This window comes from Centruroides vittatus, unplaced genomic scaffold (assembly GCF_030686945.1).
Source record: "Centruroides vittatus isolate TY-2023 unplaced genomic scaffold, ASM3068694v2 scaffold_752, whole genome shotgun sequence".
Classification (NCBI taxonomy): Eukaryota; Metazoa; Arthropoda; class Arachnida; order Scorpiones; family Buthidae; genus Centruroides; species Centruroides vittatus.
This window is the reverse complement of record NW_027122716.1, coordinates 1,381,027-1,404,433: the sequence shown is the minus strand read 5'-3', so window position 1 is coordinate 1,404,433 and position 23,407 is coordinate 1,381,027. Positions and strand designations below refer to the sequence as shown.

At 27.9% G+C, this 23,407-nt stretch overlaps 1 protein-coding gene across 1 annotated transcript in view; it reads left to right on the top strand.

Moving 5' to 3' along the window:
- The window catches only part of LOC136989663 (lethal(3)malignant brain tumor-like protein 4), a 53,490-nt gene that overhangs the window by 8,614 nt on the left and 21,469 nt on the right, over window positions 1-23,407 (top strand). Inside the window, exons 3-11 of the mRNA XM_067287886.1 lie at window positions 4,101-4,204; window positions 10,724-11,377; window positions 12,878-13,064; window positions 13,311-13,483; window positions 14,711-14,788; window positions 15,190-15,339; window positions 17,366-17,606; window positions 18,916-19,010; window positions 21,710-21,938. Of these exons, the coding sequence (XP_067143987.1) occupies window positions 4,101-4,204; window positions 10,724-11,377; window positions 12,878-13,064; window positions 13,311-13,483; window positions 14,711-14,788; window positions 15,190-15,339; window positions 17,366-17,606; window positions 18,916-19,010; window positions 21,710-21,938 (1,911 nt within the window). The remainder of the gene's footprint in view (window positions 1-4,100; window positions 4,205-10,723; window positions 11,378-12,877; window positions 13,065-13,310; window positions 13,484-14,710; window positions 14,789-15,189; window positions 15,340-17,365; window positions 17,607-18,915; window positions 19,011-21,709; window positions 21,939-23,407) is intronic.

The following is a 23,407-nucleotide window of genomic DNA, read 5'->3' as shown; positions in this document are numbered from 1 at the left end:
ATGTTTTGCATTAGTCCTTTGTTTCATGTAGCATGGATTCACATAACACAGCACTTTTTAGAATGTAACTGCTGTGTTATATGACAGAAACCTTTACTCTGTTTTTCATATTCTCAAATTACACAAATCATTCATTTATGTAATTTTACATACAACTAGCAGATATGTCTAGGCAAAAAGTAAGAACAAACAAAATGAAAATCATATTAAGAGTTTTTTGTTATTTTAGTCTGCCATTGTCATGTTTATCATGAAGTGTTAAATAAATTATAATAAGAAAAAAGAAAATGTAAGACAATAGTATAAAAACAATAAAGAACTTTGATTTGTTTTTTCTTCTCCAAAATAATCTTATTTAAATTTATATAACAAAACTAAAAATAAATGTACAATCAGATTTTGAGGCAAATGGACACAAGATTCCCACCTACCTGTATGATGCCGAATGTGCCCAAGTACATGCTTTTGTGCTTATTAATATTGTGATACTTGGATGGTATAGAAGAGTGTAATTTCATGTAGACAGGAATTAATGTTTTTCAACAGGAAATAGTTGTTGAATTCCATCTGCATAAGATAATTCAAGACATGCAAATTTTTTCTAATGTTGATTCTAACATATCATTCACAACTTAATATGAATGTAATTGACCAACCAATCAAATTTTATGAAAAATGGACAAAATATTTAAACTCTGCACCCTTAAACTTCTGAAAACATATTTTGTTCTCATTGGTAATTTTCATATTCAAATGCCACCAGATTATTCAAATTCTGCTGGTCAGATAGAAAGGAGACCTGTTACAGGTAGGAGGTTGAAATTAATTTCCACCAAAAGTTGTTGGATGAGAGGATAGTCTCTGAAAAATTTCATTGCATTTGTTCAAACTGTTGAAATATACGAAGAACAAACCAACAAACTTTCTTCTTTATGTATTATTTGGATAATTTTAAATAATTTGTTTACAAATGAGGCTCTGCAGCAAATGAAAATAGTGCTTTATGAATAGAAAAGTTGAGTATAGAGAGCATGTTGAATTGAAATTGGGGAAAGCAAATGAGATGAGTGATATGGAGGAGGTTTGGAAGCATTTCCAATCTTGTGTGGTAGAAGCAGCAAAAGAGGTATCTGATGTAACAGAGTAAGCCATGAGAGAAGGACTGTGTGAGGAAATGACAGAATTGAACGAGCAGCAAAAGAGAAAAAGGCTGCATACATGGCCTGACTGAATGACAGTGTGAGTGAGGATGAGTACAAAGTGAAGAGAAGCAGCTGCATGAGTGATTAAGGGAAGTAATGACAGAGTGAATGAAGAATGGACTGAATATGTCCAAGGAGCATTTGAGGAAAATAAAACTAACCTGGAAGCAAATGAAGAATATACTTGACAACAAAAAGAAAAGTGCACTGTGTGTACAAAGTGAAATGGCGAGATGTTACGGGATGAATGTGAAATGCAAAATAAATGTGAATTTTTTGAGCCTGTTGAGGAGCAGTGGAGATAGCATAAATAGAGAAACAATTACAGAGATAAGTGAAGATAGTGGTGAATGTGGCCCTATTCTTTTGAATGAGGTTAGGAATGCAATAAGAATGCAAAATGGAAGATTTCCTGGTCTGGATGATGTGATTGAAGAAATGTTAAAATTTGGAAGAATGAATGCTGTGACTCTGCTGTGTGTTGGAAGAAATGCCATGAATCAGACTATTCATATAAGCTGTCACAAAATTCATCATCATTTTCATTTGCAGCATTGTGTAACAACTCTCTAGAATTCTGATAAATGCTTCTTCAAAATGAGTTTCCAGCAGATGTTCAATGTCTCAAATTTTTGCAGTGTTTAGCGAACCTCCTTTTGGTACATCTTCTGGTGTCAAGTCAGAGATTTGTTTTTCTTTTTCATTTACCATTTTACAAATTTTTCTGTATCTGAATTATAGAACATATCCCTTCTAATAGTGCATTCACTCTTCATTTTCTCAATGTTTAGTCTCTTGGCTTCTGATAGTTGTCAGATACTCTTCCACAGGATAATCGTCATCCAAACTAAAAACTGTTGTATGACATGAATAATTTTCAGTTTGTTTTTTTCTTATAACAGGAAGTTTTCTTTCTTCTCAGTAAGAGCATAAGCTTGATCCAAAGATAGAAATGAATATCTTCTGATTGAAAAAATAATTTCTGTTCTCTTCCACATTTGGAGGTGCCTTATTGGCCAGGAAATAACTACACATTGCAATCTTTGAGCTGTTATTTTGTTTCTTGCACTCATCTCCACCACACCTAATTGTGAAAACAGAAGTTGGATCAATATCAAAAAAATTCAGTAACGAGTTTCTCAACTTTCCCAGCAACATTTGGTGGCATCATCTGTTATGATGTTTTATTTTTTAAAAGTTTTTATATTTTTAACTATTATAAAATTGCAAAAACCTTAATTTTGAGGGTAGGGATGAGTTTTATAAAAAGATCGTAAATGCTAATAAGAAGTAAAATTATCATTAAGTCTGTCTGACACTACTCTGTAGGTACACATGGCCTCTTTTATCTCCCCACCTCCTTGACCTTTAATTACTAAAATTTAATAGCATCAAATAGCATCCCCCTAATAAACAAAGCTCTTTGCAAAATTTCAGAAATTTTTGACAAAAAGCACAGGAGTTATTAAGCTTCAAAGAGGGTAAACAAAATCATGATCCCCACACACACTGTAACGTTCTTACAAACAGAAAAACTCCCAAATTTTTTGCACATTTCTTGACATTTTAAGGTCCTCTGAATCCAAAAATATAAAATTTTTGAGGGGTCATTTTCTAACTGATTGCTATACTTTTTCTGTTATATATAACAGCCAGGAAAATAAAAATATTCTAGTAATAAGTTGTCATTTTTTATTTTGATAACTATTTATTCATTTGGTTCTGCATCACCCATGAAAATTAATAAACTAATTTTACAGCAATTTTAAATTTATTTTAATTTAGGCACCAAATTAGTTCCAGCATTTTTATTTTACTTACCTCTATTTTTTTTTCACATTTTTTGTTTATAGTGCTAAATTTAAACTCTCCTTTTTACCTCTGCTTGCATTGCATTAGTTATTTAATTTCAGTCCAAAGCAGATTTAATATCAAAAACTTGAAATTAAATTTTTAGCTAATTATTTTTCAAGCATAGAAACCACTTATTTTTATGCAAAATACATAGCTTTAACAGCATACTTTCTGTATCTTGCGATCATCTGTATTAATGTTTTTGATTAGTTAAGTGGATAAATTTTGAAATAAATGTAAGCATGGATAAGATGCAGTTTGAAATGAAATTTAATTTTATACATTAAATTATTATTCTATAAGCTTGTTTTTGAATGATGAAACATTCTTATTTTGATAGTTCTTTACATTAGTAATTTGACAGCACAGATGATTAGAAAAAGTTTAAAAAGTGGGTAAGATGCAGTTTGGTTTGGTCTGTATTATATATGACTTACAATTGAGATCAAGTTTTAAAAGTTATAGAATTGTGATGTCTCTTAAATATTCTTAAATAAGATTTCATAAATACAAATGAATAGCTCGGTTCATCTAGGATTCTTTTAATTTAAATAAGATTAGTTTTTTCATTTTGCTGTTAACTCTATTAGAACACAATAAAGACACGTATATTATCTTATAGAACTCCCATGGAATGATGAGTTTAGACCAAAATATTAAAGTATTAAATCCATTGTTTTGCCTATTTCAATCCTTAATATGCTACAGAATGCTCCAGTCTAAATATTGTTCTAAAATGTAACTGTTTTCTCCATTTTATTATGTCCAATTCCCATACAACAATAACGTAAGTCAACTTACTCTTCAATAAAGGATCAAACAACTCAAAATATTCTTGGTTAAATTAAATTTTATTTTGGTCTGCTACCTAATTATCTGAAATTTACTTTGCTTTATATCTTTTAGCTTACGTTAAATTAAATAATAATTATTTTGTCAAAAATTAATTTATTTATATTACAAATTCTTTATTTACTTTAATTTTTATATGAAACTCTGAGTGAATATTACATTTTATACAATTTATAAAATTTGCATTTTCAGTTACAAGAGATTTCAGAGATATCAGTTCTGCAACAACAATTCAGAAACCTATAATTGTAACAGTCTCTGGAGCCCCAGGTACAATTACAACAAACAAACCTCAAGTGAGTATTAATATCTCAAGTATAACAATTCTTCTTAATAAAAATACTTACTGTAGTTTAAATTACTTGCATCTTTATTTATTTACAACAGTATTTGTAAAAACATGTGAATATTTTTACATTTTTTCATATTTTTTTTTTGTTTTATGAAGTTGGCTTTAAATAAGATCATAATTTGTGGTTGAAAAACATGAAAGTGAAATGCTATCTTAAAAATTATGTTTAGTTCTGTAAAAAGACTAGACTCGCTTTTCTAATAATAAAGCTTTATTCAACTCCTGCTTTGTATACAGGATTAGAGCACCATGTATGGGAGAACCCACAATGCAACTAACATAAAAATTAAAAATGAAAAAATATTAAAATTATGTGGATTATCATAACAGTAATAATAATTAACACTTTCTTTTCCTTAATAATATGTCATCTCACACTGGAAAATACTATTAACCTGTTCCTTGGTATTCCTGAGATATTTCAGGCTGAAACATGATGACCTTGACCAGTTGACCCGAGATATCTCGTTTCAGCATCAGAACGTTTTTGAAACTAGATGTCGCTAGTCGTTATAATTTTTATATTAAAACTAACTTCTGAAATATAATTTTTTTGTTCTTACATTTATTAATATATCTATTTTGTTTGTGCAAAATAAAAATATAATTTCTGATGATAGAATAGCCACGATTGTTTTTTTCAAAAACATGTAATTTTTGTTAGGCTTAACATCGACAAAAATTCACGTGGTGCGACACGCAACGGAGAAAAATTTCAACATGGGATATGTTAATATATTGTGTTATATTACATCATATGTATGAGAGTATTAAAATATATTACTCATAAAACAAAAGAAAAACGTTTACTGGAACACAAATCAAACGTACTACACCTTTAACATATCCAGTAGGAAGTCTTTAATAGCTTAAAAACGTTTTTGGCTGCGTTACTCATGCCAACAAATTATAAAATAAACTTGAATCATCTTTAAGTATTAAACATTGAATTGCCATCATAAAGTAAACAAAACTTAAACATAGATCTCAGACCCCAATGTCTGACAGGGGTTGAAAAAAGATCTTGGTCTCTCAGGGTCATCAATCAGCAAAATCCTAGTACAATAAAGAAAATCAAAATTGCAACATGGAATGAAGAACATTGATGAAGTTAGAAAAATTAGAAGCCAAGAATATGAAATATCCAGGAATAAAATACAAATTGGAGGATTATGTGGAACAAGATGGAAGGGAATTGAAGATTTTTACAGTGGATAATTAGGATAATTCATAGTGGAGGAAAGAATGGAATTGCAATAATGCTTAACAAGGAATGGGCATAAAGTGTATGTAATATATACCATGTAAATGACAGGTTACTCATGATAAAAATTAGCAGTATACCAACAGACTTGATAATAATTCAGGCATATTTTTCAACTTTTAACTCAGAGAAAGAAGCAATAGAAAAAAAATGTATGAAGACATTGAAGAACTACTAGAATTGACAACAGAAAAGGACTGTGGAGAGAGAAGCAAAGATAAAGAGGGGTGTAAGACATGGCCACTCACATTCTCTTTATCTGTTTAATATGAAGAGAGTGAAGAGATTATAAAAAAATAAAGAGTAAGACAAAAGGTATAATGATAAATGGGAAAAAGGTACACTGCATCAGGTTTGCTGATGATATAGTGACAATGAGTAATTCAGAAAGAGAAATGAATCATATGCTTAGTATATTGCATGAGAACTTGCATCAATGGATTTAAAACTAAACATTAAGAAAACAAAGGTGACTGTAGTAGAAAAGAACACCAGGAAGACAAAAGCTAACATTAGGATTGACTGGAAGGTGGAACAAGTAAGAAATTTTACCTATTTAGGGAGTGAAATCACAGAAGATAACAGGTATGTAAAGGAGATTAAAAAAAAAGAAAAATTTTTTTGCTTTCAAATACTTGGGAAACAAGCATTTGAAAGCAAAAAAAAAATCTGTTAAAGTCAAAACACCTAAGTATTGAAGCAAAGAAAACATTTACTAAGATGTTTCTCTGAAGCATTTTGTTGTATTGAAATGAATGCTGGACACTAGGAAAGCAAAAGACAACCTGTCTGGAGACAGTAGAAATGCAGATATGCAGGAGAGTAAACAAATCAAGCTGGACTGAACAGAAAAACAAATGAAACAAATCTGAGGGAAGTGGCAGGACAAACGAAGTTAATACAGGAAATAGGGGAAAAGAAAATTAAATTTAAAGGTCATATATTATTAGGCACAATAATTTTTTAAAAACTATTCTTGAAGGCAAAATTCTTGAAAAGAAAGGAGGAGAAAGACAAAGAAAAAGGTATCTGGAAGTGGTCAATGCTTCTATGGGGTTCTAAGATTATTATGAATTAAAAGGACCTCAGTGGACAGAGTATTGGTTGCTGTGACAAGGCAAAGCCTTTAGTAATAGAGACATTGAATTAACACAAAATTTGATTAATGATTAAGCATTTTTCTTAACTTCATTGTTTAATGAATTCAAGGTTAAGGTTTTAGGATAAACTATTTTAAATTCAAAATTATGAAACAACATAATAACAATCCAGTTATTATGTTGTTACTTATCTTATGTAAGTGTGTTTTTGTATTGAATCCTGGTGTGTAAAGAAGATTGATCATAATAACTGGATTGCACATTTCAATACATAAAGAAATAACAACTATGTATAAAACAAAAAATTGAGAGTCAATTAAAATAATAATTTTAATTAAAAATGAAATAAAATAATTTAATGGTTAGCCAAAGCAAGCTTTTAGTTTTCAGATAATTCTGAAACTATTTAAGAATTTTAGATTTATAGTTTTGACTGTTTCAATGATAAAATAAGGTTTTAGGCTGTTATTACAATCTACAATTTTAAGTATTTCAAACTAGTACAAAAACATGCATTACAAACAATTTTGCTAACTCTGTATTAAGAAGAATGTCATGAATATTATATTCTTTAATTTTAACTTTTGTGGATCTGGAAGTCATATCAATGTAGAAGAGACAAGTTTATTAAATAAAGTAAATGTATCAATGTATGTACAGGCTATTTATTAACAGAACTGATTTCAGTGTGTAGCATTCAGAAAAAAAAACCAGTTGTTACCACCAAGCACACTGTGTTTAGACTGGTTTCCACCAGTGCAACAATATGATTGTTTTCACATGTTACCAATTTTATTATATAGAGTCCAAATTTTCTTTACTTTTAGATGAAGAATTATCTCAGACAAATGAAAATGGCATGAATGAATCATGTAGTATCTTGTAATTGTTTGCTTTTCAGACATTTTGAAAGCACACTGTTTGTTTAGTAAAATTATTTGCTATATTATTTCCTGTGCACTTAAAGAACTAATACTGAAATTCAAGTTTGTATACTGAACTTGTCTAATGTGTTTATGCTAGACTTTGATAACAGAAGTGGGATAGAGCATATTCCATTTTTTTCTATTAATTACACTTTAAGATCATTGATTATAAATTAGACATAGATTGAACTGAAATACAGTCGACTCTGCATAAGTCGACACCCGGATAACTTGACACCGTAGGTTAATTAGTCAGTTTTCTGTGATCCTGGCCGACTTACATAGGCAATAATGTTATTAATGTTTAAAAACTCGGTTTACTTGACATCGTTTAACTCGTCACCACTGGATAAATCAACATACTTTTTCTGTTTCACACTTCTTAGACGTCATAAGTCGTCCCCTCCTGAAAATTGTGTTCACACCATACAATAAGCTGTGTGGTGTGAACTCATTTTTCAGGGGAGGGGAGTCGGCTTATCAGAATTCTAAAAAGTGTGAAGCAGAAAAAGTATGTTGATTTAGGTCTAGAAGTTTGACAATGGTGTTTGGAAAGTCAGTGGAATCACGCTCGACATTCCAAATGCCATTGTCAAACTTCTAGGCTTACAGGAAAGCGGCGCTGAACGTCTGACGTACAGTGCCTGTTTTCGCATTTAAAACTTCGACCTCAACTTCGCTATTGTCACAGTTTGGGAGTTTGACTTAGCTACTAATAAAGTGTGGATGAATGTTTGGTACAAGAGTGTGGTCTCAAGAGGATCTCAGGAAATAGCTTACTGTTTATTATGGCATCATTTTTCAAATGCAGTAATAGACAGTTATAAAAATACTCCAGAAGCTGGGTTAAACTATACTGTGGAAACTCCCTACCTTGGTATTCACTCAGCAGAATGGTCACATCATTATGAAAACTGTTTTACAATTTCTACACTTTGATGCATCCTATTAGTTGATTTTAGAGGATTTTAAATTTTCATATAAATTCTTCTGTGCCTGACACATTTGAACATCAAAACATTAGACGTTTCATCTATTTCAAATTTGTGACCTGTAGTAGGTCTTAGAAGAGGACCTACTTCAGGTCACTGAAAATGTTCATTTTTCTGAACTTGCACTATTCTGCTGGGTGAATATCAAGGTAGGGAGTTTCTGCCAGACAGTAAGTTATTTCACATAAAGTACATAATGATATTCGTTGACAGTTGCAAGGACAAAACTGTAATTTTAAAGTAGCATTAACATGGATAAAAAGTTCAGTAGACTTTAGCATTATTTCAGTGATCATAAATTTCTTGTTTTTGGCCACTTATACATGAAAAATGATTTTGATTTTGGAAACATTGAATCTGTCACAAAGAAATGAAATTCACTGTGTACCTTCAGACTGGTTTGACACCACTTGTACTGCCTAACAGAGTAATCTTCAAAACCACACAATAGCACAAAAAAATTTTCAATTAATAGTTCAGCTAGAAAAAGATGTGATGAGAAGAAAAATAAATGAAGAGTATATTCATATATTGTACGTACTGGATAAATAAAATATGATAAAAAAACACACCTTTAACAAACCAGCAAATAAAATTTACTAAAATAAAAAAAGTTTTCGATCGTTCTAACTGATCTTCCTCAGTTAACATAAAATAGAACATAATTTTAAAAATAAAATGAAAATGAGAATTCCAAAATAAATAATTTAATAAATAACTGAAAATGTAGTTGTGGACAATAAAATAAATAACCCAATACAGTATATGAGGTTCAGAAAAGACAGTCCCTATGTTATGTTTTATAAGGAAATTCTTAATCAAAACATTTAATTTCAGAAACTGTTGCAACAAGCAAAAGATGCCTTTTAACAATCATAAACACAAATTAAGCAATGATATCTTTTCAATGCATCTAGAACGGGTGATGAACAAATAAGGAAAAATCATCTGGCATGTAACATATATGATTTTGATTTATTATCTGTTTTTTTCAATTATCCTTTTGATTTATCACCTGATAATCCATTTTTCAATCGGCTTTTTTATGTTTATTCTAATTATAGCATATTCCTTTAATTTCTTTAAATATCATTATTCAAAATCTGAAACTTTGGCATGTGTAAACATCTTTAAAGCTAAGTATACTTACAGTATGGCACACAGACTCTAAAAGGTTCCCATCCCTGATCTAGACCAATAACAGAGACCAAGATAAGTGACATGCTTGATTTACTCTGGTACATTCATCCTGTGTACTACCAGTTATATATATATAATCATTGAAAACAGCAAATGATGATGATGATAAACCTTTGGATGGTGATTGTGGAGATTAATGAACTGAATGAGTCCTACACTATACATTATTGATTGGGCTCTGCACTGCTAAAATTTGTCTCATGTTCACTTTATTTTTATTTGAATTTATTTGGTTCATTATAAATCAATGAAACTGTAATGTGTAAATTTTTACAAAAGTAAATTATTTATGAAAAATAAATAATTTTGTGTGATTATTTCACGTTACATAAAACAGAAAAGTTCATAAAAGTTCATAAACATTTTTATAATTATATCATAAAATACAATAATTATCTGAGCAGTAAACAAATTTTATTTTTGATTGTTCTTTGAATTTTTAAAATATCCTAATAGGGAGTTACCTATGCTTTGAATTTTTGTATACATTTTGATAAATATTAATGTATAATTAGTCATTATTCTTACATACACCATTTATTAGTGATGGCATCATTGGAATGATATGAATAATCAAATGTTTACTAGAATGAATCATTTGAACTTTGTAAAGTTTTAGTTCTTTTAGGTAAATTCTTGAATTTCTCAGATGTTGAAATTACATGTTAAAAATCTAATTTTAATTACCATTTCATTGACAAAAAATTTTTGAGGCAATTTGAATTTTTTTAATTTAAAATTTTAAAGTTCAAACAAAGATTAGAAAACAAAAAATTATACCTTATTGGAACTTTCCTTCTAGATATTAAAAACCAAGCATTTTTGAGCCAATAAGATTCAAATTGCTTCAGTTTTGAATTTCAAATAATCTTTCTTTAATAGAAATATCTAATTATAGGAAATTTTTTAAAAAGTTAAAACTTCTTAAAATTAATTTAAAATAAAAATATTAAAATCTAATTAGATTTTTAATAATTACAGTTAACAACTGTAACAAATGTCATTACAACTCCAATAGTGGTTGCACCTCACACATCAGGATTGTCTACACTTCCACTTGATAAATCTGCTGTTTCTAATATTGCTGCAGCTAATACTGTGCTGAATCAAACAACTCTTCGAGCTACATTGCCTGCAGTGCCTGCAGTTGCAAATAATACTTCCATACCAGTTGTAGTTGTTCCATCAAATGCATCTAAATCAGCAGTGTTATCATCATCATCCAATAATCCATCTCAGTCACCACTTTTAATTGTAGCCACTAGTTCACCTGTTTCAGCTGCTGTTGCAACTACTGTAACCTCCTCTAGTTCAGGCTCTTTTCCACCAACTTTAGTACCTGTTACATCAGTTACTATGTCATCTGGATTAAGGACATCAGTTCCTCTGCCTATTACGGTAACAACACCTGTTGTTGCTATTACAAATCATTCTGCTCCATTAATTCCACCAACTTTAACTCCCGTTTCTTCTCAACCTAAATCTTATCCTGTGACATCAGTTACATCATCATCAGTTTCTTTTTCAAATACAATTACAACTGTGAAAACAGACCCTTGTAGCCCAGATTTTGACCCAATTCAAGCTATGGATTGGAAAGATGGTGTAGCTACTTTGCCAGGAAGTAATCTTAAGGTAATTGTTTCTTGATTTATTGTAGAAATTAAATATCAGTAGTCACATAAAATTGATATTAAATGTTTAATTTGCTAATTGTTCAAGATTTAAGTAAAAATTTATTTTAATAAAATTTTAAAAAATAATTACAAAAGTAATACAAGTATCCCTCATATAACATGGTAGTTATGTTCTGAAAAAGTGCCGTGTTACACAAAACAAAGATCTAACGCAAAACATGGGGCTAGGTTTCAAAAGTTAGCAAAAGGATACTATTCTTTTTAGTTATTAAGAAAAATACATTTATTAAACCAATCAATAATTTATTTTCAATCAATAATTAACTAACAGTCACAATGAAAAGTACAGTATTACAATTTAGTATTAATTTTAGTTAAATGAGGGCATTTCATATTTCGTTCATTATTTTTATGAATGATTACTTACCTACAATTAAAAAAAGTTTAATTATACTTACCTAAAAATGTTTGAATGAATTTTACTAAATATAAAGATTAATTTATAAGAACGAAATTGTGACAGTCTTAAGGGCTAATGTCCGAAAGCAACGACAATGACACCTGCTTGATAGTGCAATTTTTTCTTCCTTGTTTTTGCTTTTCTGTCAGTTTGTAATATATATTATAAAATAGTTAGAAAGAAATAGGAAATTTTTACTTTTTATAGATTTGTTAGAAATTTTTATGGTTATTATTCTAAGGTATTTTTGTGTGTGTTTATTTATATTTAGATAGTTACCAGATTGCTTTTTTCTAAAATAGTATATATTAAAACATTATTTATTGGTAAATTATTATATAATTTATTATGTACACAAATAGAAAGCTTTCTTGGATTTCTTTCTGTTACAATTGAATGGTTTTATTGTTGATAATCTGTTATATGGAGTTGTGTAACAAGAACTTGTCTAGTATAATATATATTATAATGCTAAATAAAGAGCTCTTTAGAATGAAAATTTTATAAATCTATCAGAGTAACTAGATACTGCATATATAAAAATTTTTTCGTATTTTCTGACAATTTATTTTAGTTTTGTGATATGATACGTGCATGCGTTCCATGATGTTTAAATAATACTGAACAATATGATGAGTTTAAATGCACATGTGTTCCACTTTCCATATGATTGCAAATTAAATATTATTGTCTAGTAGGACCTGCCATGCCATCAAAAGGCACAGCTCCTCTTTAAAATTAATGCAGGTGGTTCTGCATCCTGCCTTGAAAATTTCAATCACCTCCAAGCATTTGAGATGTTCCGGGTGTAGGGTGGTAAGGATAATATGGGCTCCAGTGAAATCTGCCGTAATATCAGATGCAATCATATGGAAAATGGAGTGCATGCACATTCGAACTCATTGTTCAATATTATTTAAATTTAAATAAATTTAAATAATATTATAAAAATATTAAAAATTATAAAAAAATCATAAAAATTTTATAAATATAAAATATATTTTTAAAATGTTTAAACAAAATTAATGTTCCTTCTAGTTCAAAATAAATGAATTTGGAACATTAGAAATGATAAATGAAGATTGGACATCAGATTTATCTCTTCAAGTACTTAACCAGAATTCTAAGGAAGAAATTAATGATATTTCAAAAGAATGTAAAGATGTAGATAAAAATCAAGTTAGGTCTGTTTTAGTTAAGAAAATAGAGCCCAAAACTACTACAAGTAAGTTTGTTTGCCAGTTACTTTAATTGAAAAATTTAAACAAGTTTAACTTTTACCAATAAAAAAATTAGAATATACTTATATGGTGATAAATACCACTACAATAAATATGATTATAAAAAAAATGTAAAAATAGTTTAGCCTGTATAATTAATGTTATTAAAATTTTGCTTTGGTATGTTTATATGGAAAATACTGCTTTTAATGAGTTTTATGCTAATTATTTATTCACTTCTCTTTTATTAGCTTCAGATAACATCAAGCAGACTGTTATTGAAGTTGTCAGTGTTGCACCAGTAGAAAAGCCTGATGATATATGTCGATGTGAAAATTGTGGATGTTATGGTTTAATAAGTGAATTTCATAAATCTGGACGATTCTGTAGTCAATCGTGTATGTCCAGCTATTCAACCAAGTTAGTATATTAAGAAAAATTCAGTTCATAAATTTTGCTAAATATCATTAAGTATTTATGGAGGGGAAAAAAATGAAATATGCAATGTTTTAATTCTTTGATATGTAATTTAATTTGTTAACAAAGTTTTTTTTACTTTACTTGACAAGCTACATCAACCAGATAATATTTAAAGTATTTATAGAATTTTTATATAAGCACTTCTTCTGGAACCTGTTACTGGTGTGCTTCGTGAAAATACAGACTTATCACAAATACCATGGATATCCTGGTTTCCGGAGACCTTTGTGAAATGGCCATTAGACAACTTGAGCGCAAGGTCCCCTCATTCCTCCCGAACATCCTACTTTATAAGAGATACATAGACGACATTCTCTTTAAAAGTGAATTCTCATATAAAGCATTATTTATTTATGAACCTTTAAAGGATTTTCTTTTTCTTGTATTAAAATATATAAAAATTTGGTTATTTTTTTAATTAAATTTTTATTAAAAATTTTCTCATTGAACTGCTGTCAAACTTCATCAAAATGTGGTATGAAAAAATTATTTTGTTAGTTAAAAATAATTTCTATGAAATATACTTATTGGATATTACTAAAGAAGATAAATAATAAATGTATAGTACTACGTCTAAATTGTTTGCTAATAATGTGTCAAATAGAAATAGCAGAGACATCCTGTTTTTCATTGCTAGTACACGGAGTTAAATTGATATTATGTGAAAAACCTTAAGTTTTCTAAGTCACATATACCATCTCTTAAGAAAAAATCATTTTAATGAAATAATTGTGCAGTGGACCTTGGGATAAGTGTAAGACTTCTTTCTATTAGTTTCTTCAATAAAGTAGTTTTTAAAGACTTGAATATCATGGAGTGATAGAATTTCAAAATTCTAACTTTTCAGTATATTTTATTCATTCATTTATAATTTTTTCATTATATTTCCATATACAGGGTAGTTTGAAATTATAAAATTTTAAAATATTTTCTGCATAAATGGCATATTTCCACACTTAATAAAAAAAAATCTCTAAAACGAAACTGTATTTTTTACATTTTAATTTTTTTATCTTGCAACTTAGAAACAATTGCATTACAGACTTTGTGCTGTCCTGTATTTATTAATATTAATTAATGTAATAATATAAAAAAATATTTTATAATAAATCTTACATATTTTTCTGGATTTTTTAAAAACCAAAAAATAAATTGTTTTTTTTTATATTAGGGGTGGAGAAAAAATAAAACTTTATTACCATTAAAGAAGAAGAAGAAAAAACAAATATATACCCAATCATCAGAAGAAGTAAGATATTCAAAATCTATTACAATATTTATTGCAACACACACAATATTTCTGGTAGCATGTAAGCTTTGAAAAATTATTATTTGTATTCATAATATTCATATCATGAAACTTAAAAAGTATCATACATTTTGAAAATGGAAATAAGTTGATTTTCTAAACTGAAAAGAAAATATATTATTAATTGAATATTTAAGATTATAAATAAATCTTTCTTCTTTAATTAAAATATTTTGTAATTATAATTTTTTATTCATATTACTTGTGTAATGTAAATTAGTAAGTAACTTACTAATTTACATTACATAATGTAACAAATAACTTACTAATTTATAATTAACTATGGAAATTTAAATTTACAAAAAATTTTAATCAATTTTATGTATATTTTTTCATATTAGCCTCCCAGAAAAGAGATTAAACTTAATGTTAAAGTAGAAGATAATACCAAATCTTCAGATAAAACAGAAAAAAATAATTTGGGCTTTTCATGGACAACATATTTGGAAAAAGAGAAAGCAGTTGCTGCACCAATAAAACAATTTCGTGATGTATGAATTTTTTATTGTAAACACAATCCAGTGATTTTATTTGTTCTGATTTTTGTTAATTTGTTTAATGATAACTTATAATTAATATTATTCATATGCTTAGTTTTAAAAATTTTATGATTAAATAGAAGACAGCACTACAACAGACACTGAATCAACTTCCAGTATGTATAATACAAAAAACAAACACTGCACAAACATTTGCCAACTTCCAAGTTCTTCGGGTGTGACTGAATGGAATGTTATTGAAACTAATGCCTATTTGTAAAAATTTTTAAAACAACATAATTCGAATGACCATTTGAAAATAAATGTAAATTTAATGCTGCATAAGTGTAGTCATGCACATAATGATCATTCAACTAACAACTATAATGTTCTGTCTAACAGGACCCGACAAGTCTTTTTTACATGGCTCTCCATCACAATGGATCAGTCATATGCTTTCTCTGAGATATGTCTATGGATGTCCCAATACTTACGATACCATATCAACACTTTCCTTCAATACCAAGTATTTTTGTACTTGATACTTTTGGTCCAAACCAGTAGTGGTATTGATACTTTTCCTGGAGTATCTGATCTGGTATCATTTCATTTTTCACAGACAAAGTCTGACCAAAACCAGATTTTGCAGCCAAATCACAAACCAAAATGGAATTTTAAACTATATTCAGTTAAGTTAAACTTATATAAAATTATTAATGATCCAATATCAATAAATGTATTACATCAAATTTCATTTCCAGAATCTATATATGCTTAGAGTTCTGATTAGTATTTATGAATAAATATTTAGTTAAACATTATGCAGTACATTTGTTTGTTAATTAACTTGATCCACCAGTGATGTTTAAAATGAACTACAATTTGTATGTACTTGTTTGCACTGACATTTTGTAAAATTTGAACACAATAAAACTTTCAGTGTAAAGACACTGTTCTACTTTTCCACTAATGATTGCTTATCTATGTCTATCCTATATATAGTAGTACCCATAAAGTTCATTAACATGACTCTAGATCTGGGACTTCTTTTCTATACATAAGATGACATACAAGTGCCAACTGAAGTACCAACCAATGCACTGACTTCTGAATCAGATAGCACAGATTCAGTTACCTGGAGTAAGCAGCAAAATATTAATTGCTGCTCTGGGGCCCACTCCACCTTCATTGTAATGAGTACAGTACACCTATCCCACTTTTTACATGGTCCATTTTACATCATTTTGAAATAATGCTTTGTCAACCAAAAGAAAACTAATCCTCCATAAGCCGGAAAGGAAAGAAAATTTAAATTTTCATGTATTTTTCTACAATACAATTGCATAAGATTGGAAAATTAATCTATCATTTTAGGTAATCTATTTTTTAAATAAAAAGAATGTTTCAGATCTACTTGCAGCTTCAAAGACTGCTTTCTATTACACTTCTCACAAATACTACTGGAAGGCAAAAAGTCAATTTTTTCAGTAAATCTCACATCCGAAGAAATCCTCTCATTCAAGCCTTATTTCTTTTATTAACCATGCAACAACAAAATAAGGTCTACAGTTGTGCAAATACACCAACAGATATCCATAACTGTAATTTACCTTAAAGTTGTTATTCCTGATTTTTTCAATCTCACACATACAAACTCCACAAAAAAATAAATTAAAATGCAATCAAATTATACTGCCATACATATGCAGTAACCAACACTGTATAATTGAGCGTAAGTGATTTTCATATAGATAAGAGTTGTTTTAAATTTGCATATGTAACTTTCACAAACAAGATCTCATTCAAGAAGCAGAAGTATGATATAGGTGAAATTTTACAATCCTACAATCTAGTCTATTAGTTTCAATAGTTGAAAAATAATTAAGAAAAAATTAAAATTACATTATGTTACATCAAATATAATCATGTTACAAATAGGAAGCAAGCACTTTTTAATCATCATACATAATTGAAAAATTTTATTTATCGAATTTAATGAATCTAGCAAGGATTTAATTAATTTTTTTTATTTTCTCAGTATCAATCAATTCCTACATACAAGAATGGTTTTAAAGTTGGCATGAAACTTGAAGGTTTGGATCCAAAACATCCTTCCATGTTTTGTGTTTTGAGCGTTGCTGAAGTCTGTGGTTTTCGAATACGATTACATTTTGATGGCTATTCTCATTGTTATGACTTCTGGCTAAATGCTGATTCTATTGATATTTTTCCTGTGGGATGGTGTGAGAAAACTTGTCATCAACTTCATCCACCAAAAGGTTAGATAATTTTAATTGATAATTATATAATTTTCTTAATATTTATATTCTTTTATATAATTGATGATTATATAAAAGAAATTTTAATTTAAAATTTCAAGATTTTTTAAAACTTAAATTATTTTAAATTCTTCACTTGTATCAAATTGAAAGAAATACTTATATCTTTAATTTGCTCATTTTATTTAAAAAAATTAAAAATTTAATATATTTTCATTAAACTACTATTTTTATTCATTTTTTTTTAAAGTCTAAAAATTCTTCATGGATAAATTTTTTATAATGAATTAGATTTTAAGAAAAATACTTATGTATTGAAAAATGTTTTTTTTTCCTTTATCTTAAGAATTATCTTTTAAAAGGTAACTACAAATCTTTCAGGGAATAGTGTTAATATCAAGTTTATCTGATACAAACTTATATATCAATCTTTCTGTTGTGTGTTAAGATCTTTGAAACTTTCTTATTAGCATGCTGCTTTGCATAGATTACATATTCATTATTAGTAATGGCATTATTTATTAGACATAAAATATAAGTTAGTTCTATTAAGATAACACTTTATTATAAATTTAAATTATTTATATATTTTCATAGAAACAAAATAAATTCAGAAGTACTTCAAAATTGCTAGTTATTTCATATTAAAAATTTCAAACAATTATGGATTGTTTTGATCACTATGTATTTCAGTATGATGGAAAATCATATCTGTTCAGGAATTTTTGTTTACTTGTTAAATTAACAAGTTTATAATTAAGTAAAATGTAATTTTTTAAAATAATATATATCACTTTTTGTTTATATCTTTGTCTATTTTGGACCTTATTTATTAATAGGTCTTACTATACCAGTGTAATAAGTCCTATTAATAAATAAAGTCCAAAGTAGACAAGGATATAAACAGAAATTGATAAGAGTAAGGACAGATGTAAATAGAATTAATATATATTACTATATAATTTATATTCATTATCACTCGATTCTTCCTTGGTCTTTCAATAAATTCATACAATTCTCTTTTATCTCTTACAGTGCTGATTAATCTGTTAGAAATAAAAAATAATTATGATTTGTTTTATTTATAATTATTTGCTTTTGTCTTTATCTGGCTAGTTATTTTGTATCCAGTTATATTGATTGACTATGCATGAGTTATTACTATTTATCTGAAAAATTACTTCATAAGAATTTTTTTATGAAGTCCTTTTTCAGATAAATCATTTATTTCAATATGAGAATTTTGGTTTTAAATAAATAAGTTGTAAGAAAGTTGCTGATTATTAATTTTCTGTTTTAAAATTTTTAGGCTTTACTTCTCAAGAGTTTAATTGGAATCATTACTTACAAATCAGTAAAGCTCAAGCGGCACCAAAACATTTGTTTGCTTGTAAAAATTTACAGGTAATTTTGTGAATATGCTAATATAACTTTAAAAATGTAAAAATTGAATTTATTTTAAACTAAAAAAATAATGCATGTTCATTTTGTTAATTTTTGAAAGATAAATCAAAATTGTAAGGTATGTATTTTTTTATTTTAAATTCAAAATCTTATGACATTTTGTACTTAAGCTATTAATCAAATAATTTTAAAATTAAAACAATGAAGCTTCAAAAATGTCATGACAGAGAGAGAGATTGAGTATTTCAAAATAATTTTTTTATTTTTATTCTACCTTTACAACATTTATATAATTTATTAAAACTTATTATTTTCAACTGTAAAAAGTTTTTAAATGTTTTAACAGTCCTAATTGCATTATTATTTTATCTGTTTTTTTTTTTAAAGAAAAAATTCAACATCAAATTCTCTGAAATTTCAATTTTGGAGAATATAGATGTTGCATATAATTTTGGAATTCCTTACAAGATATTTGATATGACTAACTAGACACAGTATCTAGAAGTATCTAAAATTTTAACTTTTTTTTTGTTTTTAAATTGTCTGTGTTTTTTTTAGCTGATTAGTGTTTTTCTTAAGATTTCCATCTATATGAAATTTGAAAAATAAATCTCGGGAGATTCAAGATTTCATCATGTATGATTCTAAATTTTTAAAAAGAATAATTTTAATTATTTGATTAAATCTGGATATTTCTGATCAGTTCTGTGTGTCATCATCATTTAGCAAATATGGAACAAACTAGCTGTTTCTTCATACATGTTCAATTCTATTAAAATAATGGAATAACTTTTCACAAAAAAGACCTATAGACATATTTGAATTATTTACAATAGACATTGCAATGGAATAGTGATCTTATTCTACAGCTAAAACTTTTTAAAATTCAGTAGGAAAAATAATATAAATAATTTAAATTTGTATTGGAAAAGGATAAAAATTAATATCAATAACTCAACATCTATACTTTTTCCAGTAGTGTTTTAATATAGATTAAAACACTACTGGAAAACTATAGAAGTATAGAGTTAGATATTTTGGTTTGTGTTTCCAGTTTTTTTTTCTACAAGTATGTTTATAAAAATTAATGCAGTAAGAATTTGGAAATATAAATTATGTAAGTTATATTTAATTATAAGCCATAAAATATACTTTCACTTATTACTTTCACTTTTCAACAAACACTAACCAGTTTTAATCTTTATTCTTTTGTATTTACATTTGTTTGAAGTAGCATTCAATCAAATTATTTATTAAATTTTTAATGTAGATATTGTTCAAATCATACATAAGAAATGTCTTTTGTCTTCATTTTTTATTCATAATTAATGTAATATTTTTTGTTCAATTAATTTATCATTTTTTATGAAAAAATAATTTTTAGGTATTCATTTTAATATTTATCTAGGCACAAAGAGATCTTTCCAGCATTGCATGAGTATATTCATATAGTGCATTAGTTCTACTGTAACATTTATATTAAAGTAAGTTCATTCATTCAAAAAAAAATATGTGTAAATTTATGTAGGCATTCTGAGGCAATAACTAAAGTTTTCAAACAAGAATAAGATAAAAATTAAAAATGCAATTTTGACAAATATGATGACACATGATGCTAAAAAAGAATCCTTAACAATTCTTACAAAATAGCCAATATGAATGCAGTCTGTTAGTTGGTAGAAGATACTGCAATAAGTGTCAGTTTTGTTCAGTTGCTTGCTGTGCCCTCTCCACCAGTTCCACTTTAATCAAGGATGGTTTGCCACAGTCTTCCATGGATTGCCTGCACTGTTACCTGACCATATTGTTACTCATGATGTCCAGTCCATACATTTCACACAACTATTGGTGGATCTCTGCTACTGTCAGCTTTTTAGTTTGCAAAAACCTGATTACAGCACATACCTCATATTCAGTGGGTGACTGTATGAGAGCAGCCATCTTTTATGTAGCACTGTGCTATAGAAACTGTCTCTATGGAGCAGCACATACACTAGATTATGATCAAATATTCTTCCTTCATGCCTGTGCAAGTGCATCTCACTCCAATCTCCAGCACCACTTTCTGGCACTTTCAGAACTTATTTTCTGGACATGTCTCATATATTATGGGATAAAAATTAAATGAAGAAAAGTAAAGAACAAAACTGTTTATAACATACTGCGTGCCACCAGTCACACCAGAACTGGCATTGTCTGATGCATATACCATGGAAAGCAATGTGACTACAGCTGTACAACAGCCCACCAAATTCAAGACTAGCCACTTTCCAAATTAGCCAGTTTTCTGGTATTTTCAAATATTTGGTTCAGTATTGCATAGCAAAATAAAGCTAACTGTTTTTATATTAATTAATGCAATGTTGGTCTTTATTCGTTAGAATCAAAGATTTCTTGTTATGCTATATTTTAAAATGATTCTTTTCTATTATTCTTACACTTGAGAGAGATGGGAAAATCTATGTATTGTCTTGGAATTGCTGTGCAATTTACACATGTCCTTTTTTTTGGATGAATTAATCTATTTTGTGTAAACATTGCTGCAAAAATAATGTATCATATGCACATACTGTACTTGTACTTGTGCAATACTGGAAAGATTTTTTTGTATCTGAATAAATAGTAAAGTGAATATACTTTATACATGTAATAGTAATAATTACCTGTATAGCAATCTGTAAAACTATTTTTAATTATAGACTGTGACACCACATGGATTCAGAGTGGGAATGAAATTGGAAGCTGTTGATAGAAAAGATACATCTCTTGTATGCGTTGCTTCAGTAACAGATGTCATGGATAACAGATTTCTTATTCATTTTGATGGATGGGATGATATATATGATTACTGGGCTGATCCAACATCTCCATACATCCATCCCGTAAACTGGTGCAAAGAAACAGGAAATGTTCTTATTCCACCCAATAGTGAGTTTTCAAAGTAAAATTTAATTAAAATTTTTTGACTATTTTTCAGAAATATTATAAGAATGAAAATATATTCAAATTGCATGGAATTTGGCCACATTGTTAGTTTATGTATTTTCAATTAGAATAATCAAGTAGTAATATATCTCAGTTCAAATATGCTTGAAAATTATATTTATGCAAAAATCTTGACATAACAGAGATTTGAGAATTAAGAGATATATAGTAGATGCCACTCATTGTAATTATAAATATTATTAGTCATCTAATATTATCAAAATCAACACATCCCAAAACAAATTATTTAATGTTACAAAACTTTTGCTATTGTAATCAGAAATTCACATATTGTTAGTAACATAATGATAATGTTGGAATTTATTTAGATAGTTAATAATAGCCAACTGACAAACAGACAATAAAGGTTAAAAGCCATGTAATTCCAATTCAAATGTTAGAACAATGGTCAGAATCAATTTAATCATCCCATCATAAAAGATGTTTACTCTTAATGTGTTAAATGTTTTTTTAATTTTGCACTCAATATTGTATACAATACAGCAAGCAAATCTGGATGTAAAATAAAAGTTTAGTAATTAATAACAGGTAAAAACAAGTTATAAAAATAAATTTAATTATCATTTTGTTACATTTCCATTTTATTTAACAAGTAATTAGTGTTGTTTTGGTAGATTGTGTCTTAGTTATCAGTGCCTGATATACTATACCAAAGCAAGGTTAAAGTTTATCTACTTAAAATGTTGTTAGTATAGTTATGTGCTATTTGTGATATGTTTTTGTATGGTTTCTTTCTGTAACATGATATATATTACTTTTATTAAGATTTAATGTTTCTAGACTTAATTTAGAAATAAAATTTCAAATCAAGTAAATATATTACTATGCTGAGAGACTTTTCAAATACTGCATATATATTTTTTAGTTTGTTTAGGATAAGAATTATTGTTATAAAAACTTTATATTTAATTTATAATTAATATCAAATTGATGACAGTTAAAATAATCTTCTATGAATAAAAAGCCAATATTAATGTAAGGGTTTGTCTTTTGATACTTATAGTTGAATGTAAGTGATTACACTCAAATTTTTGACAGCAAGTAGATTATGCCTACTACTTGAGTTGAGCATTTTGGGGATGATGTAACATGGTCTCTTGAGGCTAGGGATAAGAAGGAAATGATGAGATTCAGTTGAAAGGAGACACTCAGCACATCTAACAACATTTAAAACATTTATTAGACTGCATTAAAGTTCATATAGTACACATCTAAGTAAGACAAAGGATTAGCATTATGTCTGTTATTGCTGCAGAGAGAGAGAGAGAGAGAGAGAGAGTTCACAGTTTACAATATCTTTAAATCTTGACAAATAATTCCTACATTGAACACAAACAGTTCTCAATGTCAGAAAAATAGTTCATGAGGAGCAAGAGCTTTGGATTCAGACA